This window comes from Poecile atricapillus, chromosome 22 (assembly GCF_030490865.1).
Source record: "Poecile atricapillus isolate bPoeAtr1 chromosome 22, bPoeAtr1.hap1, whole genome shotgun sequence".
Lineage (NCBI taxonomy): Eukaryota > Metazoa > Chordata > Aves > Passeriformes > Paridae > Poecile > Poecile atricapillus.
The window spans coordinates 2469933-2496127 of record NC_081270.1 but is presented as its reverse complement, the minus strand read 5'-3'; the positions used below and the strand labels follow the sequence as shown (position 1 = coordinate 2496127).

Genomic DNA, 26195 nt, shown 5'->3' with positions numbered 1-26195 from the left:
CGCTTGCGATCCTGCCGGGCGGCGGGGCCGTCGCGCTCCGCCCCTCCGCCCCGGGAGTGCCCTCGGCGCTGGGCATCCCACCCGGCTCGATGGAGGGGCGGCCCGCAGCGAAGCGCTCTGCGCGGTTCTACCCGGATGTGCGTGCCCTGTAACCCCCTTCTGCTTTGCGTGGTTTCCTCGTGGTTTTTGGTAAAATGGCCTCCCCGCCGCCGCGGTGACAAAGGGGCGAGCCTGGCGCTCGGCTCCGGTGTGCCCGGCCAGCTCCCGGGGCCCGGCGGGGTGGTGCGCGGCCGGACCCGCCTCTTCAGCTCCGGCCACGGCAGGGGATGGGCAGCCGCTGCCCGGTGGTACCGGAGCCCGGTGCTACCGCAGCCTGGTGGTACCGGAGCCGTGCGGCAGCAGCGAATGCAGGTGGCGGCCGGGATGCGCTGAGGGCTCCAGGGATGGAGGGAGGGAAGAAGGGAGTGTTGGGAGCAGCGAGCGCTGCCGCAGAGGACAATCCCGGGCCGGGCCCGGGCAGGGGAATTGCGGTGCTGAAAAGCCCCTGGGCCCGCAAGCTGGGTCGGAAGGGTCGCGGTGCTCCCGGGGAGGGCTCCGAACCCCGCTCAGGTGCGGGGATGCACCGGGACACGGGCGGGAATGGGAATGGGCTGTGGGGAGCCGGTTGGGAATGCGGAGGGAAGGCTCTGGCAGTGGGTGAAGCAGAAGCACAGCTGGAGTGCCACGAAGTGCTAAGTTGTTTCAGCCTTTCAGCGTCTTCTGATGTTGTATTTATGGTGTTTGTAACATCTTAAATGCTCTCGTTGCCATTTGCGAAGCAGTGTTAATGAGTGACGCTTGCTCAGGGTGCTGAATTTTGTGCATTTGCTGCGTTGGGAGCAATGTTTGAGTGACCTTTTGCATAACAGATGAAGGGTCATGGACACAACCCTTTGTTTTTTCACTGTCAGATCAACCTTAGCTTATCAAACCCTTACAATATATTTGAACTTTTGTTTCTATTTGTGGAAAGACGACTTTCTAAAGGTCTTTGTGGATATTTTTTTCACCCTAATATATTGTTACTGGGAGTGTAGTTAAGGGTTCGAGAAGGTACAAGGAATCTAAGAGGCACTCAGCTGGTTCTTTTGAGCTGGAAGATTGAGTCTTTGTGTGTAACCCAAGAGAAACAACTGCCAACCACTGCCACGTTTTCAACTGTTGGTAAACATCAGCTGCCGGTTGGCCTTGAGGGAGGAAGACTGAATTAGTTCCAGATGGAGAACTCTTTCAGCCCATTTAGACTTTCCAGTTGATTTAAGCCAGCAGGTCAGTAATTTAGGGGAGTAGTTTTATTCTTGTTTGCTGTTCTGCTTCCTGCCATGTGTGGAATCAGTGATATCAAATCTGATATCTCAGAGGGTGGGGCTTTGGTTGTCCTTAATTTGCCTTGGTTTTAATTAAGTTGTATAAACAGAAAAGATACTTTAAAGCTGTGATAATTAACTATTTTGAATGTAGAGGGGTATTTTTTTTATGACCTGGAAAAGGAGGAGTAAAGAATCCATTTTTCCTAACAAATTCTCTTAGAGAATGTGTATCTTTTTTTCAAAGTCTTGTATTAAACTGGGTTACCGCAAGTTCATGGTTTAATGTGATCGTGTCAGAGGGTCCCATATCTCAATGTGCTGTTGGCATGAATTTCTGAAAAAATGTGAAGAGATAAGGGCACGGGGATGGAAATCTTCATTGCATGGCTGTGGTAGCTAGAGAATGTGAGGAATGGAAAATTTCACTTGTGAAGTAGCTGCTGTGTAGGATACTGACATGAGATCTTTAACACCTCAATGCCTCATTCTGATTTATTTGAGATGCCACACTGGACATTTAAAAAGCATTAAAAATAAAATCTTTTAAAAAAGAAAATAGAGTGAACTGCTCACAAAATCAGGGCAGGTGCAGTAGCTCTTGTCGCAGCTCTTGGATTTCTCTTGCCATTGATTATGAGAGGAGTAAAGACCACAGGGTGGTTTTGTTGTTGTCTCTGCTACTGTAACTTGCCACATTCTGTGTAATTTGTAAAAGAAAAGAGCTCTGGTTGCAAATCATTTAATGCCTTTTGTTGCCAAGTCAAGAAAGGCTTTAAGAATTGTAAGTGCTAATACTGACTGTCATGGTACAGCAAAATGAGGAAGATTGCGTTACGCCCATGTAATTAAACAGATGACCACTCTGGAAAGCTCTTGGACATGTTTCCCTACCTTTTTTACCTGGATACAATTACCAGGGTAGCTCTGTGATTACTGGGAGTTACAGCTTTTGATTATCGATCTCTCTGACTCAGGTTGATAACAGGTTAATTAGTACTAAGGGCAGAGGTTCCTGCTTGGATTTGCTGGGTTGGAAAGATTTTTCTGGGGAGTGTTTAAAGACAGACTTAGGTCAAAAGCACTGCAAAGTCTGGAAGAGGAGTTAGTTATAATTTGAAAGGCTGTGTTGAGGTGCTCTGGAGGAAAAACGACATAAAAACACAAAGTCTGGATGGTGGGTGGGTGTTATTTTAGAATAAAAACCTCCCTAAAATAAGTTCTTGTTGCTTAATCTTGGCATGAAGACATCAGGAGTTCAAAATCCAGTCTGAAGGATTACAGAAGTGTCTTTATCTTTCATAAAGTTCAGGTGAAATGTGCTATCTTTGCTGCATTAGAGATGTAAAATGTCACACATGTTTCTTCTTTCCCTTTTTTTCCCTTTTAGGCAGCAAACATGGAGCAGCCCACATGAAGAAGCATGTGGAGTTTATATTCCTGCAGTATGTTCTTTGGAGGACCAATTTTCCAGGTCCCTGGGAGATGAAGCATTAACCACATGACATTTTTGTTTCAACAAGTGCTGTGTCAGTGTTGCTTTGTGTGAAATACAGATATTCATTTCCTCACCTCACCATGTCGGCTGCGACAAGTGCCCTGACACCGGCAACCCTAAGTCCTCCCCAGCTGGAGGAGAAGCCAAAGGGAAAATCCCTGTTCCAGCTGGGCTCACTCTTTGCTAACAGGAGTGAGAAATTTGTGATTGCTCGCAGTGACAGTTTGCCAGAGGAGAATGTCCTGAAAATCACAATCACAGAGACCACGGTCATCGAATCCGACCTGGGCATCTGGAATTCTCATGCTCTCATCTACCTCACTTTGTGGTTTTTCTTCAGCTTTTGCACTCTGTTCCTTAACAAATACATTCTGTCCTTGCTGGAGGGAGAGCCCAGCATGCTCGGTACCCTGCTTTTCCTGAATTTCAGGGAGAGATTTATTTATTTTACTGGAACAGGAGCGCCAGAGGCTGCCAGAACTCCCGAAGCATTTGGATAATGCTTCCAGGCCCAGAGTGGGGTTGTTGGGGTGTCTGTGCAGGGATAAGAGTTGGGCTGGATGATCCCTGTGGGTCCCTTCTAAGTCAAGATATGATTCTATGATTGATAATCCCAGATCATCCCATATAAAGCTGAGGGAGAGAATGATTCAATTGAAGTGAAAAATGCTTAGTTTGGGAGATGTGGGGAGGGATCTTGAGGCTGGGAACTTGGGATTTTGGCCTTTAAAGTGGTTTCTGACACTGTCCTTTCCTCCACTTGCTGAAAGATGGAATTTTGCTTGTAGAGGACCTTTAAGGGGGGGAAAAAAAAGGTTTTTTTTTTGTTTTCTGTGTTGGAGGGTTTAACAAAAAGTCATATTTTGGGTCAGTTGTTGATGCTCTCCAGAGCTGTGCAGTGCCAAGAGTTGCCTTTGGTGATCTTTGTTATCCAGTGGCCATTTTAGTTCTTTTTTTTTCTTCTTAAGGGGCAAAAAAAGGCCAGTTCATCTGTGAACCAGGTTTTTAAACATTTGCTTTATTGTGCTACCTTGCTTAAATGTAGAAGCAAAGGGCTTTTGTGAGAATATATAAAATATACACAGTCATTTCTTAACTGCCAAAAATACTGCATAGATGCTTGTGTCAAAAATTTTCTCATGAAAATTGATTTGTTGTGCTCCAGCTTCTGATCTGACTTTATTTCCGTTCTCTGATCCTCCTTTAGGTGCTGTTCAAATGCTTTCCACCACCTTCATCGGCTGCATCAAGATGTTTGTCCCATGCTGTCTGTACCAGCACAAAACCCGCATCTCCTATCCCCCCAATTTCATCATGATCATGCTCTTTGTGGGATTAATGAGGTAAATAGGAAAAATATCCTGCAGTATCTTTGCTAATATTTGTGGTTTTCCAAACCAAATCTGTGTTTTTACGTCTCTCTGCTTTGATAAGTTGTTTTGAGTATTCATCTTTTCCCCCGCAAGAAATATCCCAGGATAATCTTATTTTTATTTGCTGTTGTTCCTTTTCCCAGATGTCAAGTTTTTGGCCTTCCCATTAATTACATTTTCATTTTTTTCAGAGTTCACTTCTCTTTCCATTTACTCTCTTCCTGCTCTCTTTTGAGGCTGATGTTTGTTTAGTGCATTAATATTTACCAGCCTTTTGCTTCAAAAGTGTTCTAGGCTATTAAAATTTATCTTTTGAAAAGTAAATATTTGCTGTGCACTAGGATTGTATCAGTTTGTGGTCGAGGAGGGAACAAAAATGCCTGGTTTTGTTTCCTCTACCCTGCAAAACTGATAAAGAAAATCAAATAAGCGATAAATTCAATTAATTTTAGAGTTTAAACTGTGGTAATTGTGTAGCATATCTAATTTATACTAAAGATAACTGCAGATAAATTTTCCTCAGTGAATTACTGTTTCTCAGAAGATTTTCACTTTTCTAACTGGGCCTGTTGAAAACTTTGGCTTAAAAAATGATCACTTGAACCTTGGAGTGTGCTAAAAAGTAAATTTGTTTTCTGGAAATCCACTCTGCAGCCAAAGACATTCCACAATTGCCCAAGGGTGCCTTTATTTGCTTTAAATAATGTTTAAGCAAGAGCTGAAAGAAATAGATCTGGCCTTGCAGTTGCAGGAGAAATCACAGTTTTATGCTGCATGTTTAAGAGTAGCTCATGAAGCATTATTTTAATTTCTTCTGGTGCAATAATTCCTTTTTTTTATTAATTTATTGTGGGGTTTTTTTTCTGCAGATTTGCAACAGTGGTCCTGGGCCTGGTCAGCCTGAAGAATGTGGCAGTTTCATTTGCAGAAACTGTGAAAAGCTCTGCTCCTATTTTCACTGTCATCATGTCCCGGATGATTTTGGGGGAATACACTGGTGACTCTTGAAATGAGATTTAATTACTCTCTATTCAAGGTCAAAGAATGACCACTGAAATATAATAAATGCAGCTGAAGAATCAGTCTGAACACAATGAGTTTGTAGAATTAAAAGGGTTTGGTGTGAGGGAGTTGTTATTTTTTTGTCAAGGAATCATTGTGGCTTTAAATAACTGAAGTTCAGTGTGGTCCTGTTTTCTTGCTTTTCAGAATTTCAAATTCTTTCAAAATTCAGAGTGGGATACATTAAAAATGCAGCAATGAAACTGAGATTGGCCCTTTTCCTCTGCAGGATTGCTGGTGAATCTCTCTCTGATCCCTGTGATGGGAGGGCTGGCTCTGTGCACTGCCACTGAAATCAGCTTCAACATCCTGGGCTTCTCCGCAGCTCTCTCCACCAACATCATGGACTGGTGAGGCACCAGGAGAGCTCTGGTGGTGCAAAAAGCAATTAATTTTATTAGGAGATGGAAGAAAATTGTTTAACATAGTTAATTCTGTACAGTGCATTGAAATGTTGGTATTGAAAATGTATTTTTAACAAATTTCTCACTTTCATATCTAACAGCATTATTGAGATTAAATAATAAAACTTCATTAGACCAAACTCCTTTCTGTACTTGTAGAAAACATTTATCCACCTGAGGATTGACTGATTGATTGAATTGTCCTAGCTAAAACACAGCTAAATGGTGGTTTTAATTTTTTTTTTTAATTTTTCTTCTCTAGTTTGCAAAATGTCTTTTCCAAAAAACTACTCAGTGGAGATAAATACAGATTTTCGTAAGTATTCAAAACATTTCAGGCTTGGTTATATTAAAGCTGCATAAAGAAATGAAATATTTATCACTATGTTGCACCAGAAGGTGTCAATCTGATCACCTCTATCATTTTATCAGGGCGAGAAAACTCCCCTGAGCTCCTGCTGCAAGTTTCATAATCAGCTACAACTCCCAGAAATAAAAAGTTTAAAATATAAGTATTTCTATAAATATTTTTATATAGTTATGTATGTTTTATATAATTGTTTATAAAATAATAATATATAAATTATATATATAAACTTATATATATATATAATAAATATAAATAAACCCCCTAAAAGTACTATTTTCACAGCAATCAGTCCTTACTCTGCAGTCAGGAACCATCCTTAACACTGGGTGCAGAAAGCAACTTTTTAACTCTGAAACTTAAACCAAGAGTAAAGTCTTGTGTTAAAAAATACCTTTAATAATATATTTGTATTTTACCATGAGAAAAAAAACTACTTTTGGTGTTTTGTGCCTTTTAGCTTCAGTCCCTGACAGCAAATTTCTCTTTTCTTTTAAAAAGGAAGTTTTAAATAATTATTTTTTTCTTCTTTGTAGCGCCCCAGAGCTTCAGTTCTACACAAGTGCTGCTGCTGTGGTTATGCTTATTCCAGCTTGGATATTTTTCATGGTAATTTGAATTCATTATTTTAATGAATTTAAGCTTATTTTTTAGTGAATTTACATTTGGGTTTTTTTTTAATTGTAAGCAGAATGTGCAACAAAGGTTAATCTTAAATTTTACCTTTTATCCTTCCAATTTTTTAAAATCAGCCTGAAATACAATTCATCCAATGTTTGCAAGAGATTGGGGGAGTAAAAAAGAGAAAATTTTAAAATAAATAATTTAATATAGACATGACTTAATCCAAAAAAGCCTGAGTTTATCTCAGGATTTTCCAGTTAAAATAATGATTTTATCTCAGTGCATTTGTGGTTTCAGATAAAGACTTGCAAACAAAATATGGAACATTTGTTGACTTTTTGTTGATATTCATGTGGTATACAGGAATATTAACTCTCTGAAAGCAAATTGTTTTAGAGAAAAAGTTACAAGATCTAAATGTCTTGTATGTTTTAGGTTTTGTTGGGCTAAAATTTAAACATAAAATTCTATCTGCTTCTAACAGTTGGGTGAAAAATCACTTGGATTTTTCTTAAATTCCTTTTCTTTTTTTTTTTTTTTTTCTTTTTCATTTAGGACGTCCCTGTGATTGGGAAAAGCGGGAGGAGCTTCAGCTACAACCAGGATGTTGTCATTCTCCTCCTGATAGATGGAGTCCTCTTCCACCTGCAGAGTGTCACAGCCTATGCCTTGATGGGGAAAATTTCTCCTGTGACTTTCAGGTAAAATTATCAGGAGCATTATTTTCTATTTTTTGGTCAGGACCGCTATTGTAGAATATTTTGTGTCAGGAACACTATTTTTTCATTTTTGTCACAAACACTGTTTTCTATTTTTTTGGTCAGGAACACTATTTTGTACCATTTTGTCAGAAACACAATTTTATATTCCTTTTAGGAACAGTATTTTATAATTTTTTTTGGTCAGAAACACCATTTTATAATTTTTTGGTCAAGAACACTATTTTGCATTTTTGGGCAGGAACGTTATTTTCTATTCTTTTTTTACCTGCTCAGTACTTCTGCTTGAGAGCCAGGCAGTAAAGGTAGTGTGCAAAGAGGTGAATGAGGAAAATCATGGGATGGTTGGGGCTGGAAGTAGAATTTGAAGTGGCATTTGAAAAAAGGAAAACTAAAGGTATTGTGCAAAGACATGAATGAGGTAAATCATAGGATGGCTGGGGCTGGAAGTGGTGGCTAGAAAAAAAGGAAAATTAAAGGTATTTTGGAAAGAGATGAATAAGTGAAATTCCAGGAATGGTGGGGGTTTGAAGTGGAATCTGAGGTGGTGTTTAGGAGCAAGGCAGACATTAAAGACTGGCTGTGGGATGTGGAAGAGCTGCTCATGTCCCTCATGTCCTAGCTGTCCCCACTGTCCTTGCTGTCCTTTTTGTCCCCACTGTCCCTGATGTCCGTGCCATTGTCTGCAGCGTTGCCAGCACTGTCAAACACGCCCTGTCCATCTGGCTCAGCATCATCGTCTTTGGGAACAAGATCACCAGCCTGTCAGCTGTGGGCACTGTCCTGGTCACCATGGGGGTCCTGCTCTACAACAAGGCCAAGCAGCACCAGCAGGAGACCCTGCACAGCCTGGTCATGGCCCCACAGCCCCTGCCAGGGCCAACTGAGGACACCGAGCCTCTGATCCCCAAGGATTTGGAACCCTATGATTAATGTGGCTCATTATCCTGCCAACCAAGCGAGACTCCAAGGAAATCCTTCAGGATGTGGTTTTTTCCTTTGGTTCCTTTGAGTTCCTGGCAAGTCTTGCCCAGGACTTGAAGCAGGAAGGAGCTGGGAAGAATCCAAGAAAGCCTTGGCAATCTTATGCCCCAAAGAGAGGACCTGGAATGTAAACGTGGACTTTGTTGTCTTTCCTTGACTGCAGATCATTTCCAAGCTTGTGTTAGTGAAGGAACTTTGGTGTCTTGTGGGAAAACAATTCCTGTCTCCCTCCCCATCCAAACAATGTGAAAATGTGGCCCCACACTGAATTCTGCTGGCAGAGGGATGGAATTGGTGCCTCATGGAAATTCCCAGTTGTTGCTCTGTATTTCCTGCATCCTCTGTCATTCCTGTGTGGTGTAGAGATGGAAGAGGTCCAAGGCAGGGATCTTCCCACTCTGCTCTGCTCCGGGGTGGCCTCATCTCAACCCCTAAGGAATTTTTGGGCCCCCAAAACCTGCCAGAGCTCCGGGAGCATTTGGACAGCACAAGGTGGGATTTTGGGGTCTCTGTGCAGGGCAGGAGTTGGACTGGATGATCCTTGTGGGTCCCCTCCAACTCAGGATATTCCATCATTCTAAGAGGGATTAGAATTCCCACCTTTTTCTCCCAAAAAACCAACTTTATAGGTTTGGTTGAAGCAAACTATGGGCAATGAGCTGTGGTGAGCACCAACTGCTGACTACAAATCCAGGATTTGTAGTGGTTTTCCTCCTAAAATGTAACGTGGGAATATCACATTCCAATGGTTTACTGACAAAACTGACATGCAAGTGTTCACACACATACCCTTTGTAAATGGAGTGTTGAATTCAATACTTGTAGTTGCTTAGAGGTAAAAAAACAGCTGAAAATTGTGGTGAGAAAAGAAGCAGAATATCTGTATTTCTATAAGAAACCATTTTGTTGTTTTCATTTCATTTTCACGAGGAAAGAAATTGATGGGGTATTTTATATTATTTCTAAGAGTGCAACAAAAGGCTGCCTTTTAGAAACTCAGGGTTATGAGTCTGACCTGCATGTAAAATATCTAATTTCTCATTATGTAAAGAAATCTCAGAGGCATCTGTGACAGATGGAAGGGAGGAATATTAACCATAAACTGAGGCAAATCTTTATTTCTGCTGCTTGTAAGTTTCTTTTTTTTTAAAGGACATTTGTTTTTGTGGTAGATCAAAAGTTAAAAGTTAACTTTCCTTTTCAAAATTCTGAAGAACAGTCATTAGTTTTGGCAAAAAAAGCGGACATGTAGCTACAAAAACATTCACATGGACTTTCTGGAAACAAAACTTAAGTTAAAATGAGTGGATTTTAATAATTGCCACTCTTCTGGGAGGTTGGAGCATGGATATATAGCGGGTCTTTATGCTAAAAATAATGGCTAACAGTAAGTTACCAGTGGAATTCCTGTAAAATTACATTTACACTTGTGATTACATTTCCACACCTAAGTGGCTGCCTGGGGCAGATTCCCCAAAGATCTGTGGGAGGGAAATACCAATTTTTTCATTCTTGTGTATGTGATACATCTGTGGTATTTTGTTTTCTTTTGTATTCCTGTCACTTTTATAAAAGCTATGGACTGTGGCATGCTGCTCTGTGGGTTTTTTTGTTTGTTTTCTGACAAATACACTGAGATTTTTTTAAAGTACAACTACCAAAAAAAAAAAAAAAGTGTGGTTTGTGTCATATTTCTGCTTTAGGTGACAGAAATCCCATCTCTGCTCTCACACAAATCCCACCATCAGCTGCTTCATTTTAAAGCCCAGCAGGTTTTTGCTTTTCTGTGACCTAAACAGAGCCCTGGGAGGATTTGGGAATGGGATTTGAACCCCTGGAGAAGCTCATGGGTGGCAGCACAACCCTCCTCTTCTGCTGGGCTTTGTTCCAGTGTTGATCTTGTGTATTTTGCTTTGCCCTCTGTTTGGCCTCTGCTTTCCTTAGATTAAACAAATCAACTTCTTGGCTCTCCACTTGTAAAACCTTTTTATTTTCCAGTCAGAGCAGCAAATCTTCTTTTCTCTTATGTAAACAAGATTTTTGCTCTTTGATAAGAATTTTCAAGGGTGTCACACCCCAGCTCCTTCCATGGTGTGATAGAAGCAGTGCTGCCCAGAAAATTTGGGGGAACATGGGAACATTTTAGAGTTCCTTTCATTGCATTTCTTGCAGCAACACCCAAGTACTGGTGATGAGGACGAGCTCTGTGAGCTGGAGCTATGCAGATTATTTATTTTACATTTTTCAATAGAGCACATCTTCCTTAACTGTGAATTCCTGATGCACTGAGGTGTAAGGTGTTACAGCACTCCCTGTGCTTCTAAATTATCATTATTTCCCATTATATGGCCTATTATATGACATTATATTGTCATATTTCCAGTGGAGGATAATTAGGGATCAGTGCATTTTAGGGATTGTTATTAGGGATCTTTGCTGTTCTGGGCCGTGCCCAGTCTGTTATAAATTAAATTAGAATTTTGACAACTAGGTCCCTTGGGTTAATGGCAGTTTAATTTGAAATTAATACAATTTAGTAAATTGAATAGTAATTTGGTATAAAATAATACAGTTTAGTAAAAGCATATTATTTAGCAAAAAATTACAATTTATATATATATAATCTGCCAGTAATTAAGTATGATTAAAGCATAAGCAAAACCGACCGGGGTACGGGGAGGGTTTCTCACCCTGCCTCACATACCAAACAAAGCACTTCAAACTAAACTGATATACTGTATGCTTATACATGTTCATTAATGTTTCCCGTAAGCTTCCTCCTATTTCCGATTTTTCTGACTTTATGTCACTTTTCTTCACATCGCATGCCTCGCTTCTTGTTAGGGGGCCTTCAGCCTTCTTTTGGGGGGGGGTCTTTTGGCAAAGGCTTCTCCTCTTCCTTATCGTCCTTTGGATAACCTTAAAGGTTTGCGTGTGCGTACTAAGCGTTGTGTTATGTAAGTCTATTAATTAGTCTTATATTTACTGATTTTTAGGCCTCATGCCTAAAGCCATTCTAATTTCCCATCTCAAGGCCTTTTTCGTCTTGAGACATCACTTATCTTCCAAACTATTTTAACATGTAACATCTGTAAAGGGGTACATCTGCCTTGTAACACTGATTATTTTGATTGCCTCTAATAACTTTCCAAATAGTTACAATTTAGTTAGCACGAATCAATTCCCTTTATTACAAGTCACTATGTCGCCTCTGTCACCTCCTCCCTGCACACTCACTCATTTCCATTTGGGAACTGCGGCTTTTGGTTGGAATCGCGCTTTATTCAAACTCCACGATTTTATGTGTAATAAATGGCGGCCCCGTGGTGCCAACGCCTCCATTCCCACCTTACCGGCTGTTCGCTTTATTTCGGTTTATTGCTGAACACGCACAGCCTGGAGGTTCATTAATGCCCCTCTGGCTGGCGGGAGGGTTCGGTTCAGGGACAGCTCAATTAACAACTCATTAACGACTTGCGTTAATTACCGCGCCGCGAATAGGCGCTGACGTCAGCGGCGCGCGGCGGCGGGCGGAAGTGACGCGTGAGTCGCGCGCTGCTGCTCGCAGTCTCCGGTGGCAGCGGCGGTGAGCGGGGCGGGGGGGACGCGGAGGCTCTGAGGGGATACTGGGGGCTGAGGGGACACTGCGGGGGCTCCGTGGGGCTCTCGGGGTTGTGGGGGAAGCCCAGTGCTGAGGGCGTGCGGCGGAGCGGCCGCGCTGGCGGGCCCGTGGCCGGCAGCGCTCCGTGAGGGCCGCGGAGCTGTTTGGCCCTGCCGGGGCTGCGCGGGGTGTGGGCGGTGTTGGCCGCCAGAATGGGCTTCGTTCCGCGGTGTGCGGCAAGCCGGGAGTGACACACGAGAGGGAGACAGCGATGAGTTAGCTCAGAGTTGGGTGCTCTGAGTATTCCGCAAATCAAACCGCCAATTCTCACATTTTTGCTGTTTATACATTTCAGTAAAGCAAGGAATTTGTGCTCATTGGCTATAAGTGACGTAGTTCTCTTGTGAATTAATATTCCTCCTTCTATCTATTAGCTATCTCCTGCTAATTAGTGCTGTGCTCAGTCTCTCGTTTCATCGGTCGGTGGTCGTGCTGGAATTACCTTTTCCTTAGTGACAGCTGATTCTAGCACAGTTGCTGAATTGACTTTGTTGTTTTTATCCTTATCTCAGGAGTTCTGCCAGTTCTCCCATAAATTCTGCATTCCTTGTGTCCTTTTTTCCCAAGCTTTGTTAACTCCCCCGAGGTCTCAGGTCATTATTAAATGTGTGGCACCAAACCTTGGCCACAGACTGTTTTGTGTGCTTTGCAGCAGCTCCCTGAGTTCCTAACAGAGTCTTTCCTTTGGGTTTAAAACAAACATTTTTGGTTCACCATAAATCAACTCCAGCTTGACTTTACTCAAAAATAAAAGTGTTTGCACTGAAAAAAACGTGTGTAAACCAGATCTACTTGTTGTGTTTGTCGACATCTTTTACAGAGGGTGTTTTTTTAACTCAAATGGGTGATGAAAAGGATTCTTGGAAAGTGAAGACTTTAGATGAGATTCTCCAAGAGAAGAAGCGAAGGAAGGAACAAGAGGAGAAGGCAGAAATCAAACGTATGAAAAATGTAAGCTGGCCTTTGGGATTCATTTTAATTAATTGTTTACTTTATTAGTAGAAAACTGCATTTTAATGGGGTACAGTGCCTGCATCTTGATTTTCCGGAGATTTTACTGATTTTCTCATGTCCTGTCAGCTGAATTATTTTCTGTGTGGTCTCTAATTCCAGGGTTTAACAAAAGTATAATGCTTTGTGAAGATTTCATTGGTCTTGCATTATATAATATGCTTTGTTATAGTTATTGGTCAGAAAATGTAAATTAATTAACTGGGACTTGCAGTTCAAGGAACAACTCTTAACGATTTTATGGAAGAATGGGTTAAAATCATTGACTTGGAATCACTTTTATGTTGCTGTTTGGTTTTGTGCAGCTGTGTATGAAATAATTGTTGCAGGAAAAAACACACAATACAGCAATTCTCCTGAGTATTTAATTTTGTCTAATTATGTCAAATTAATGCACTTCAGCTATAATTGCAGTCAAAGTGCTGCTGTCATAAATCAGTGGATTGTACAGGGGTGACTAGTCCAGACTGAATTTTTGAGCCAGCAATAGAAGACTTCAGTAATATTTAATTTTTTTCATTTTGAGTCATACAAGTAAAAGGAATTTTCCCCTCTCCTGTGGTTCACTCAGTCAGATGACAGGGATTCCAAGAGGGATTCTCTTGAAGAGGGGGAGCTGAGAGACCACCGCATGGAAATCACCATCAGGAACTCACCTTACAGGAGGGAAGACTCGATGGAAGACAGGTAAGAATGAGGAAATAAAAATAGAAACAGTTCATGGAATTAACCTTTCAACGTTTTGAGAAGAGGGTTTCAAATATCTGAAGGGAAAATCTAATTTTTTAGTGAGCAGAAGTGGAAATCCTTTTTATAGATCAGGTAACTTTTTGAAGCACTGGTGAAGATTTCACAGTGTTGTGTTCCAGTTTTGATTTAGGGTTATTGTGGAAATTCAATATAAAATGGGCATCTTTTCAAAACAAGGAAATCTGTGGCTTTCCCATGTCAGCTCCCTGAGTTTATTCCTGTCCTGCCTTTCAGGGGAGAAGAAGATGATTCCTTGGCTATCAAACCACCCCAGCAAATGTCCAGGAAAGAAAAAGCCCACCACAGGAAAGATGAGAAGAGGAAAGAGAAACGCAGGCACCGGAGTCATTCTGCAGAAGGTGCTTCTTGCCACTCTTGGAAGCTTCTGGTTTCTGGGAGTAGAGTAAATAAAAATAACTCAGACTAAAGGAAACAGCAGGTGGATAAGACAGAGGAATTTAAACTTTTATTATTTCTTTGGCTGTGTTTAGTGCCCTTATGGGAATACCAGAGGTGTGAACATGGTTGAGAAGACAGAAATCTCTCTGGGACAGGGACACTGAGGTCACTTTTACTCCTTGAGGCCTGATAAGATTCTCTCTCGTTTCAGTGAGTGAAAGACCTCTGATCTTTGTACCTGCCAAAGAAAAAAATATCCATTCTGGAGACATTCCTGTTGTCTTCCTGTCATTAACAACGATCTTTTACTTTAATGCAATTATTAATGCAAAATCTTACAGACTTCAAACTTTCCAGCTCCCTTTCAGAACAGGATTTTCCTTTTTAAGAAAACAACAGAGGTCATGGAAATAGGTTCCCATCAGTTTCACCCTCTTTAAGTTCTGGTTTTGGTGAATATTTTGAGCAGTAACACTCTGAATTCTGTTTGTTCAAGGGAAACATGCCAGAGTGAAGGAGAAGGAGCGGGAGCATGAGCGTAGGAAGAGACATAGAGAAGAGCAGGATAAAGCCCGGCGTGAATGGGAGAGACAGAAACGGAGAGAGATGGCAAGGGAGCATTCCAGGAGGGAGAGGTACATCCATCCCTCCCTCCCTTGGGGAGGGAGATCAGCAGCTGCCTCCTCTGAGCATTTGTTGTTGTGAAATAACCAAAAAAATCCACAGTAAAAACTTGTCTGTGTTTCTGGGAATGTGTTGTCTGACAGAATGTGTTCTTCACATTAATTATTTTTAAGTGCTTTGTTTCCATGGACATTCACTGCCAGTGGTTCACTGTAATAAAAAGATTGGATGGTCTCAGAAGTTTTTTCAACCTAAAAAAAAGTTCAAACCAGATTTGCACAGTATCAGGGGATTAATTTACTAAACTGGCTTAATTTCTGCTTAATTCCTGATACGGTAGAGAACTCCTGCTCTGGGTCTTTTAAACCTGTTTTTTAAGGGATCAGCTGAAAAACTCCACCTGTTTTTGACTGATGCACAACTGGGGGTATTGATAAGGGAGTTGAGTTTAGTGGTTTGGTTCTGCAAACCAGTTTTCCTTATCTTCATGACCTGAATTTGTAACAAACAAAAATTATTTTCCAGAGATCGTCTGGAACAACTTGAGAGAGAAAGGGAAAGAAAAATCCGGGAGCAGCAGAAGGAACAACGGGAGCAAAAGGAGCGAGAAAGGAGAGCTGAGGAGAGGAGGAAGGAGAGGGAAGCAAGGAGAGAAGGTGACTCTCTCTGCATAAATATTCTTCATATTTACTATCACGGCTGACACAGTGGTGGAATGGAGGGATAGAAAGTGGTTTTTTTACTTAAAGCAGTGCCAGAATTTTGAAAAAATTAAAGTGGGGAGGCCTTTGACATGGGAGGGGAAAGGAAATGTAAGTTTTACATGGGGAGATAATGTGGTGATGTTATGTGCCTTAAATATCCTGGCAGGTTGATCAGTCAATGAGTCTTTGCCTCTCCCTGTCAGGGAGATCTCCTATAAAAACAAGATTTTGGTGCCATTGTGTGCAGCCAGCACAGCCCCAGTTGTTCTGAACTCTTTGGCTGAGTCTAACTCAGTTTGATAGAGGTTGGAACCTCAAAATTCAGTGTTTGAAAGATTTGGGGGAATAAATTGCAAAGAGGGAGAGGTCATGTAAGTACTCCAGGCATGGAAAATGCTGTGGTGGGAGTCCAGTGGGAAGATCTGGTGCCTGAACAGTTTAAGTTCTGCACTTGAACTCTTCTCACAGCATACTGGGTATTAGTAATCTCAGCTCAGATAATTTTTGGTTCAAGGATCTCTGTCCCAGCTTTCAGAGGTAAAAAGCAGAGCCCATTCCGCTGATCAGGTGAAAAAGATTATTCAAGAATAGCAGAACAAACAATATATTTTGCTTTCTCTTTCTTGCTCAGCTCATACCAAATAGCTCCTCTTTGTGCTGATAGTGCTCAATCTGTGTAACTGTTAATTTAATTGGTTTTATTTTTCTGAATGTTCTGTCAGCTCCTTCTAAACCTCAGCTGGTTTTATTCTTTTACGTATTTTTCACTTCTTTCTCTGGCATTAATGCTTTAGAATCAGGGTGTTTAATGTGTAACATACAGGGCAGCTTGCTTCTAAGTGTGGCAGCAGCTTTCTCTAAGCAGTACAAATCCATATTTTGTTTAAGATAAGTCAAAGCCCTTCATTCTCCCAGATTAAAGTAGATTCCTGTCCCACTCTTCCCCGTTACCCTGTAAAAAAGAAAAAGAAAAGCATTCAAATCAGGTGGCTGTAGCAGACAGGACAACTCTAATTAGACAGATGTAACAATTTCTTGTGGTTTTGTTTTCCCTAGTTTCTGCACACCATAGAACAGTGAGGGAAGAATATGGAGACAAAGTAAAAATGAGACCCTGGAGTCGCAGCCCTTTGCGCCAGCAGAGAGACAAGCTTGAGCAAGGAGAGAGCAGGAAACCAGGTAGCATCTGCCACTCTACACTGTCTTGGGGGGCAGCAGGAACTGGGCTGGGGTAGTGTTTAATTTTTAGTCTCAAACGAACATCCTAGGTGCTCAGTTAAGTATTGTCCAGCTCAGCCCCAGTGGTGTAACTCTGGAATCTTCACAAGTATCTCTTTTCTAAAGCAGTGCTGGTTTTGCAGGAGTTGCACAAGTGACAAATGGAATGGATTTAGGGGTAGGAGTAGCAATTGGAGAAGTTTCAAAATGAGTTAACCTGTTCAGTGGTGAAAGAAGCAGCTGACTGAATTTTTAAAACCCTGTAGTTGAATTCCCTTGCAGGTTAAAAAGGGATTGGTTACTCCAGCTCCAGTTGGATTTCGGGTTAGGAGTTAAACTGCCTTAAAAAGTGACCTCACAGGGATCAATGCATGCATCACTGATTCTGCCATCTTGTAGAAGAAATTAAATTCTTAAGGCAGAGTTCTGCTTAGATGATGAATTTTATTTTCCAAGCCAGAAAATGGTCCCACCTGAAGGTTCTGGGGGTAGAGAACTTGCACAAGTGACATAAAAATGCCTTTGTTTGAAGGAGAAAAGCTCTGTGTCTGCCTTGTTAATGTGTGTAACTGTGAAAAGAAGTGTAGCCACTCAGAGGAGGATGGAATTGGCTGGAATTCCAAGTGGAGGCAGGCAGCAAGTCCTGGAAAACTCCTGCCTAATCAACCACCAGGGATTTTTAATGGTGATCACTGCACTGGAGCAGTGAGCACTGACAATAACTAGTGTGTAAGGACCCTGTCCTGGTGATTCTTGTCACCATGGTGCTTTTTTCTCTTTTTTTCCTGTTTTAATTCATCTTAGAAGACCTTAGGAAGACATCATGTTTAAAAATCAAGTCAATATTCCATATTTTTGGCTGTTGATCCTGCACCACTGCAATTCAGAAAAGCTGTTTGTCACTGAGCAGTGTGAAATGATTATTTTTTTTAGTGCTCTGAATTTCCAATACTGAATGTTCAGCACTGATTTAATGCCAGCAGAAAGTGAAGCAGTTACCTGGGAATTCAGAAGCTTGGAAATGATACTCATTTAGCACTGTGTTTTTAATTTTTATGGTTTCAGCAGTAAAAGAAGAGAAACCAGAAGAGAGGGATCCTCTGTCAGACTTGCAAGACATCAGTGACAGTGAGAGAAAAACCAGTTCGGCAGAGTCTTCCTCAGGTGATTACATGCAATTTAGGAGCTGTAATTAATTGTACAGACATGATTAATTTCTCTGCTGAGCAAACACTGTTAGTGTTAAGTGTCTGATTATTCTGGACAGAATCTGGATCAGGCTCAGAAGAGGAGGAGGAAGAGTCCAGCAGTGAAGGCTCTGAGGAAGAGGGAGAGGAAGAAGAGGAGGAGGAGGAGACAGGAAGCAATTCTGAGGAAGTGTCTGAGCAATCAGCAGGTGAGAATCACAAAGGGCCTCCAGGGGTGTGTAATTTTCTTTTTTTCTCGTCCTGTGTTGTTTTATTTGAACATTTTCCTTTTCTCTTAGTCTAGGCTAGGATGAGACCTCACAGGTCAAGATAACTAAAAAGAAAAAATCCAAGTACAAGTCCTATTCTATCCTTTTGTGTAGAGGTAATACCAATTCTTCATCTCAGAAGCCAGATCAGAAACCTGAAAGCCATTTTTGTCTCCATAAGTGGTCAGCAGTTCAGGTGGTTCTGTAACACATCAAATACTCTGCAGAGCACAGTTTGCATGTCTTTGGGGGGTGGTGAAATCCAAATATCTTTATAATTTTGAATTATTTTCTGTTGCAAATTTCAGAACTTCTTTCCAAACGAATAAACATAATAACAAAAGATTCAGTAAAGAAGTCTGGGCACAGCTGCTTGTGCAGCTTTTGTCATTAATTAGTAATGAAAAGACACAAGAGCAGGCTCTGATGGCTGGGTGTTTTTCTTTAAAATCAATTTCAGTTAATAAGCAAATATTCATGATTTATTTACCTGCCCACTTCCCAATTTCCAGACGAAGTTGTGTTCCCTGTTGGAAGCATTTGCTGTCCAAGTGAAACAGAAGTGCTTGGGCACTGACAGTGCAGATGCCTGGTGAGATAGGAGAGGATTTCAGCAGGGATTTGCCTTCCAAGGAGCTGCAGAAATGTGGAGTTTTTCCAATCAAACTTGGTTCTGTTTTGCAGAGGAGGTGAGTGAAGAGGAAATGAGTGAAGAGGAGGAACGGGAGAATGGAAACCACATCCCAGTTGGTACAATGCAAATACTGACTGTTTTAAATAAGTGTTTGGCTGAGTTTTTGCAGCTAAGTAAATCTATTTCTACAAATATCTGGAAGATTGAAACGCTATTCTCATGTCAAATTCAGAAATTCCTTGAAATCTGCTCCAAGCTTTATGTTTAGAGTGAATCAGTCTAATGAGCTGATGTTTCCTTCTCTTTCATTTTGTGTTCTTTTGTCCTGTTCTGTCATCAAAAGAGCTTTGCAATCAGAATGAGACATCCTAGGTCTCATTCATTCAGGTCTCTTTCATTTTGGTGTAAAGATGATTTTTTTTTTTTTCTGACCTGCTGCATTAACACTGGAAATTGTAGGTGAATTCTTAAAAGCATTGCCTTTGCCAAGAGGAGAAATTTGGCTTCTCCATGGTCCTCTCCCTTGCAGCACTCAATGTTGTCACCACCTTTATCTGCCTAAAGCTGTTTAATTACTCCAGCCAGCTCCTCTTTCCACGACTGATTCTGACTTTTAAAGTTCCAGAGTCGAGGTTTGACCGGGATTCTGCAGGGAGCGAGGTGGAGGAGGAGGAGGTCGGGGAGGGATCCCCTCATTCCAATGCCATGACAGAAGGGGAATATATTCCTGATTCTCCAGCTTCCTCCCCCATTGATCTGAAACAGGAGCTTCCCAAGTATCTTCCTGCACTCCAGGTAGGGGATCACCCTCCTAGATGTAGGTAAGAATGTAATTATATCATTGATGTCTGTTATCTTGGTATTGCTATCTGAAAATAGATCTTTTTGAGAGTTCTGTTACCATGAACAGAAACTGGTTGTTCTTTATGTAGCCCACAGCGAAGTGTAGAAATGCTACTAAAAATCAGATTTTTACTAATTAATTATGTGAAAGTTAACTGTGAAAGGTGCTGAGTTGCTGCCTTTGCTTTTGTGGCAGCTATTTAAGATTATTCTGTGCAAAAGTGAATGGAATAATTTAGTTAATCCGCTGAAATACAAGCTCTGTGCAGGATTCCTTTAGAAACTCTATGAAAAATAAACCCCAAAGATACCTTTCTCATATGGTTTATAACTGAATTATTCTGGTAAATTTTAACTGCGAAGTTGCTGAAAATTTTAAAAAAGCAAAACCTTCCCCCAGACGCTGAAGGAGTAAGTGTTGTCCCTATGTTTTTTCAGGGATGTCGCAGTGTGGAGGAATTCCAGTGTTTGAACAGGATTGAAGAAGGAACCTATGGTGTGGTGTACAGGGCAAAGGACAAAAAGACTGGTGGGTATCAGTGCCCTCCACTTTCTTCAGGATATTTAGGGCAGCACTCATGTGCAAATTATTTCTGCATTTTTCAGTGATGAACAAAATCTACATAAAATATTTCTTTACCAGCAAGCTGCTTGTTTTTGAGGCAAAACAGGACAGTTAATTAAATATTTAATCAGTGAGAGAACACTGGGGGACCTGGTAATATGTATTTATTAACTGTGTGGTGGGAAATGTTTTTCCTTTGCAGATGAAATTGTGGCTCTGAAGCGACTGAAAATGGAAAAGGAGAAGGAAGGTTTTCCCATAACTTCCCTGAGAGAAATAAATACAATTCTGAAAGCACAGCACCTAAATATTGTCACTGTCAGAGTAAGGCTGCAATCTTTTATGTCTGAAGTACCTTTGTTTTGGAAATACTCCTCTTGGCTTTTAAATATCAGCAGCCCTGGCAGATCTTGCTTCTGTGAACAGTTGTGTGCTGCTCCTGAGGCTGTGTAGAGATCACTGTCTGCACAATCTGATGTTTTACAAAACACTGAGCTGTTTATTAATAGAAAAAATACATTTCTAAGGATTTTACCAATGGCAGCCTCCATTCTCTTGCCAGTATATTTCTAAAATTGATTTTGGATGCTTTTTAAACACCATGTGCAGGTTTTGCTCATCTGGTTCTGTGTTGCAGGAGATCGTTGTGGGCAGTAACATGGATAAAATCTATATTGTGATGAACTATGTAGAACATGACCTCAAGAGCTTGATGGAAACAATGAAACAGCCTTTCCTGCCAGGTACTGTTCGCCACAGTACCCTGAAATTCTCAGAGCTGGAAAAGTGGCCAACACAAATGGCATAAATGACCCTGCTGGCAGCAGAGATCTGGCTTTAGGCAGTGCCACAGGTTGCTTTGGAATGTCCTGTGTTCCTTGGAACTGAGATTTCCTGGCTTTTTCTGTTTGTTCTGTAAAACTTGACACAAATTAAGGTGTTGGCTGATCCTTGTGGAACTGGGGGAGTTTCCCCTGTGCTGAGCTGGGAAAGAATACTGGGCTTTAATTTTGGCTGCTTCCTATGCAAGACAATAATTTCTGAGCATAATTTGGATGAATTCCAGCTGCCCAAATGAATTTTGCTGCTCTGTGACACATTTTTAAGGTGCAGGCTATACTGTGCTTTTAACTCGTTACTCCTTCCGCCCCTCTTCCCAGTTCTCCAAACAAAAAAAACACAAAGACAGATTTATTTTCTTCAATGCATACGGGTTTTTTTTACGATTCCAGGGGAAGTGAAGACTTTGATGATTCAGTTACTACGAGGGGTCAAACACCTCCATGACAACTGGATCCTTCACCGAGACTTGAAAACTTCCAACCTGCTGCTCAGTCATTCGGGCATTTTGAAAGTAAGAATTAGGAAAAAATTGAGGAAATCAGAACAAATTCCGTTCTGCAGAGTTACACAGAGTTCTAGCTGTGCCCAAAGTTCTGTGAGGTGGCTATCATGGCACTGATGGTGAATGAACAGTGCTGGAAATGTTGCTTATTTTCCTTTCAGGTTGGAGATTTTGGATTAGCCAGGGAATATGGGTCTCCTCTGAAGCCCTACACCCCTGTGGTTGTGACCCTGTGGTACAGAGCTCCAGAGCTGTTGCTTGGAGCAAAGGTGAGTTCCTTCTTGTTCCTCTGGCTCCTGGAGCAGTGACTGCAGGCTGACTGTATTTTATAAATCACAATCAAAGTGTGAACATGGTTGGGTCTTTATACTGATTCAGGGGGAAAATCCTGAATATTCAGTATTTTTCCTCCTAATGACATCTAAAACCCTTCCATCCTCCCCAGACAGAGGGTGGGTGGGTGACAGATGGATGTTGTCCCTTGGAATGCTGATGTGGTCAGTGGTGATGGACTTCCCATGGATTGTGGCAAAACGGTTTTGTGTGTTCTACAAAAAAAAAAAACCAAATAAACCCTCCAAAAACTGCAACACACCTCCAAACAAATCAGTGAAAATATATTCCTGATTTTTTGAAGTATAATTTTATTTCCCTTCTTTCCAGGAATATTCCACAGCCATCGACATGTGGTCAGTGGGGTGTATTTTTGGGGAGCTGCTGACACAGAAGCCACTGTTCCCAGGGAAGTCAGAAATCGACCAGATTAACAAGGTTTTTAAGGTAATTTTTTTAATGTTTTGGGATTTTGACTGGTTTTAGAAGTGGAAACATTGGAATACTGCTTATTGCTCTTTTAACAGAGATTCAGCCTTAATCTGCTTTACAACACTTTGGGTAGGCTGAGACCATGATTTATTGTGTCTGTTTTCTCTGGATACTTCCCAACTCCTAATGAATAAATAAAAGATTGCACTCTGAGTTTATTAAAGAGACATTTTAATTTGCAGGATCTGGGTACTCCAAGTGAAAAGATCTGGCCTGGTTACAATGAGCTGCCAGCAGTGAAGAAAATGACCTTCACAGAATATCCCTACAACAACCTGCGCAAGAGATTCGGTGCTCTGCTCTCTGACCAGGGCTTTGACTTGATGAACAAGTGGGTGCTGAATTCCAGGGGATCCCTGGGAATATGTAGGCAGGAAAACAATTTTCTGTGTTGTGAAAGGTTTCTAAAATCAAGTCCAGGCTGTGCAGTTACACTGTGTTACCAGAGTACCTGGTGTGTTAATAGAATGTCTAAAATCTCTTGGGAAATAGCAAAAATTGTAAAATATTCTAATGCAATTATCCTGGATCCCTTTGGAGCTGTATCTGTCTTATCCAAGGGTCTGAATTATCCAGTGATTTACACCTCTGGGAGCAGAGCCGTGCTGCTTGGATGTGTAGTTCCAGCTGCTGTCCTATCAATTACAGGTTCATGGAGGAGCCTGCCTTAAAAATCAGCTCTGTTAGATGATGTGGCAGCAATCATTAAGAGAGTTTTACCTAATTAATAGAATTACACCTAATATCCAATCATAGAATATACAAAATTAATAGAATTATGTCAAATAATAGAATGATTAATAGAATTATACCCAATACGCATGGAATTGGTATTGGGTATAGTTCTAATATGGAATTACCATGGAATTGTACGCAGGTAATAGACTTATACTCAATACCCAGTCATAGAATTATACATTATTAATCAAATTATTCCCAATATCCAGTAATAAAATGATACCAAAGTAATAGAATTATACCCAATACCATTGATAGAATTAAAGCAAATGGACAAAATTATACCCAATACCTACTCATAGAATTACACCCAACTAATATAATTATTCCAAATTAATAGAATTACACCCAATACCAGTAATAGAATTATCCCCAGTACCCAACACCAGAGCTGTGTTAACCATCACAAAAACCCTCAACCACATTCCTGAACAATTCACAATTTGCAGGACTAAAATTTCCCATTTTTCCATCCTTGGCAGCTTCCTGACATATTACCCAGCGCGCCGGATCACGGCCGAGGATGGGCTGAAGCACGAGTACTTCCGAGAGACCCCACTGCCCATTGACCCCTCCATGTTCCCTACCTGGCCAGCCAAGAGCGAGCAGCAGCGGGTCAAGAGGGGCACCAGCCCTCGGCCCCCTGAGGGAGGGCTGGGCTACAGCCAGCTGGTGAGTGTGGCACGGCTCCAGAACCTGCCCCGGGACTGGGCTTTGCTTGGCATCCTAAGATTCACCTGGACTGGCAGGCAAAGTCCAGGTTTTCTTCCCAAAGCCCAGGGAGGGTCCAGCTTCCTTTCCCAAAGGCTAGTGCCAGTTACTGCTCTGCTCCCAGAATCACGATTTCAAAGCATAATCAGAAATGTCTGGTTTATCCTAGTGCAGAGCAGTTTCTCTTTTGAAAATACTCATTGTTTTACAACTTCATCTAACCTCTTAAATTTGGGTTCGAAATAAACCCACAGCCTGGTAAATGATACAGATCATTGGGATAGAAGCAGATGCCTTTTTCCAGTCTTGGAGAATTCCTAAGAGGCCAGGCTGGTGTTCTCTCTGTGACAGATCCCTTCTATCTATCCATGGCAACTGTGCTGGCCCCATAAGTATGGCATGTTAGGTTCCTAATTCTGTAAAATTCTTATTACCTGTTCCATGTCACAGTGTGGCTGAAATGGCGCTGTACTATATTGTACTCAATTCACAGTTTAAGTAATACAAAAATTTTATTTAGCCTTGATTTTTCAGGGTGTAAACATTGCAATGGAGGATGTGCACTGTATGTTGGATTTAGATGCTCAATAAGTGAAGTTTATACTTATTTATACCCATTTTTTTGTCTCTCTCATGCAGTCAAAAGTGGGTACAGGAACTAGCAACACTCAAACTGCTTTTAGCAATGGCAAATTTTGAAATAGCAATATTTAAAGATTATGAATAACCCAGCATGAACCTTAACTGTGACACCACTAAATCAAACATTGTTTCTCATCTTGAGATATTTTGATTATTTTTGTTGTTTAGATTTTTGGAGAGGTAAAGGCAGCTGCACAGCCCCTGATCAATTCCCTGTGCTTGGCTTTCACAGGGTGATGACGATCTGAAGGACACAGGTTTCCATCTGACCACCACAAATCAAGGAGCATCTGCTGCAGGACCTGGCTTCAGCCTCAAGTTTTGAACTCAACATGAAAAAGGAGGGAGGAAAAAAAACCCACAAAGGAAAAAGAAGCACCATTCATGTGAGTGGATTTCAGTGCCCCAGTTCTATTCTCTGTGTCAGGGGCACCAGATGTTTTTCCCTGTGAAAAAAACTTACAGATTACCACAGATTCCAAGGCTTTTGTTTTATAAATCAATGTGGAGTTTAACTGCTGCATTCCATTAAAAGACTGGAGTTACCTGAAAACCCCAGGATCATCACAAGCTGTGACAAAGGACAACTTGAAATAACAGTCCTGGAACAGTTTATTGTTTATTTTTAGGGGTTTTTTTGTTGAATGTTTTGTTTTGTTTTCCTTGTAAATTTGTAGAATTAAAATAAATTTTCAATTGTTTAATAGTGTGAAGGATTTCATTGCTTCACATGCAATGAAGTGGGATGTTGGTGACAGTAAAGAGTTTATTTTTTATTTTAAGTAAGTAAATTGTTTGTGTCTGAATATATTTGGGGCAAAAAGAAAAATTACAATTCTGAGATTTGTGTCCTGTTAACTTTGGAGAGAACTGGGCTGGGTTTGATACTCCCTGACCAGATATTTTTTTTCTGTAATTGTATTTACAGTGGTGCAAAACAAATTACTCTATTGTTTTATAAATCAAAAAGATTCAATATGGAGACTTAAAACTTTATTTTTTGTGAAAGTTTTTTTTTTTTTTTAATATGCCCCTTTTCCATCCAGAGAAGAACTCAGCTTTAGTGGTTATGCAAGGCCACATTCCAGTCCTTTCTGGGGAAAGAGGAGCGGAGGAATCGTTTTGGAATCTCATCCTCTGGAGCCCCTGATTTGTGAAGCTGTCACTTTGTTCTGGGAACAGGGAGATCTGGAAAACACCACATTTTCCTGCAACCACAGCTGGGCACCAGGCCAGTAGGGGATTAACTCAAATCCTAAACATTGTAGCAGATTCAGTTCATTTTGGAGAGTTTTCCTGGGTAAAGGCCGTTGGGCTGGAATGTGGACGTGCTGCAGTTGTGGTGAGTTGGGAATGCAGCCTGGTTGTTTTCCTGTTCCCCTCAGCCCTGAAGGGGAAACAGCTGAAACATTCCTGGTTCCAGAAGCTTCCCCAGGAACCCACTGAAAAGCCAGAGTGCAGGGAAGCTCTGAAGGATTAAACCATGACCCCACTGCATAGTTTGGCTATGGCATGGAATTGTTTCCTTCACAGCGTCCCTGCCCCCAGCTTTGCCAGCCACTCCTGAGCTCTTTCCCAGCTGGATGTGGCACTTCTACCTCATCCTGGGTGCCTGAGGGAGGAGATCACCTCATCTTCCACAGGACCTCAAGGCTCAGACCCAGCAAGGACCAAACTGAGCAGCTCAGACCT

General features: G+C 41.4%; 2 protein-coding genes across 12 annotated transcripts; both read left to right on the top strand.

The window, feature by feature from the left end:
- Window positions 1-20: 20 nt before the first annotated feature.
- Window positions 21-10035, top strand: SLC35E2B (solute carrier family 35 member E2B). 7 transcript variants are annotated; one of them, XM_058855096.1, is made up of 10 exons: window positions 21-137; window positions 1077-1308; window positions 2737-3249; window positions 4052-4187; window positions 5087-5214; window positions 5509-5629; window positions 5946-5999; window positions 6587-6659; window positions 7230-7375; window positions 8083-10035. In XM_058855096.1, the coding sequence occupies exons 3-10, from the start codon at window positions 2925-2927 to the stop codon at window positions 8324-8326; spliced, it is 1227 nt and encodes a 408-aa protein (XP_058711079.1). In that variant the 5' UTR covers window positions 21-137; window positions 1077-1308; window positions 2737-2924; the 3' UTR covers window positions 8327-10035. The 7 variants fall into 7 exon arrangements, with proteins under 7 accessions (XP_058711079.1, XP_058711082.1, XP_058711083.1 ...); XM_058855099.1 differs by having other exon boundaries at window positions 24-137; window positions 1165-1308; XM_058855098.1 differs by lacking the exon at window positions 21-137 and adding an exon at window positions 339-411.
- A 1869-nt stretch (window positions 10036-11904) lies between these two features.
- On the top strand, window positions 11905-25207 carry LOC131587337 (cyclin-dependent kinase 11B). 5 transcript variants are annotated; one of them, XM_058855078.1, is made up of 20 exons: window positions 11905-11963; window positions 12859-12989; window positions 13621-13736; window positions 14034-14158; window positions 14695-14833; window positions 15348-15478; window positions 16583-16705; window positions 17813-17908; window positions 18012-18140; window positions 18885-18950; window positions 19460-19629; window positions 20116-20206; window positions 20445-20566; window positions 20880-20985; window positions 21475-21596; window positions 21749-21856; window positions 22251-22367; window positions 22595-22743; window positions 23633-23822; window positions 24736-25207. In XM_058855078.1, exons 2-20 carry the CDS (start codon window positions 12879-12881, stop codon window positions 24826-24828), a joined length of 2304 nt encoding a protein of 767 aa, XP_058711061.1. In that variant the 5' UTR covers window positions 11905-11963; window positions 12859-12878; the 3' UTR covers window positions 24829-25207. The 5 variants fall into 5 exon arrangements, with proteins under 5 accessions (XP_058711061.1, XP_058711058.1, XP_058711059.1 ...); XM_058855075.1 differs by having other exon boundaries at window positions 19454-19629; XM_058855076.1 differs by having other exon boundaries at window positions 17810-17908.
- Window positions 25208-26195: the final 988 nt, after the last annotated feature.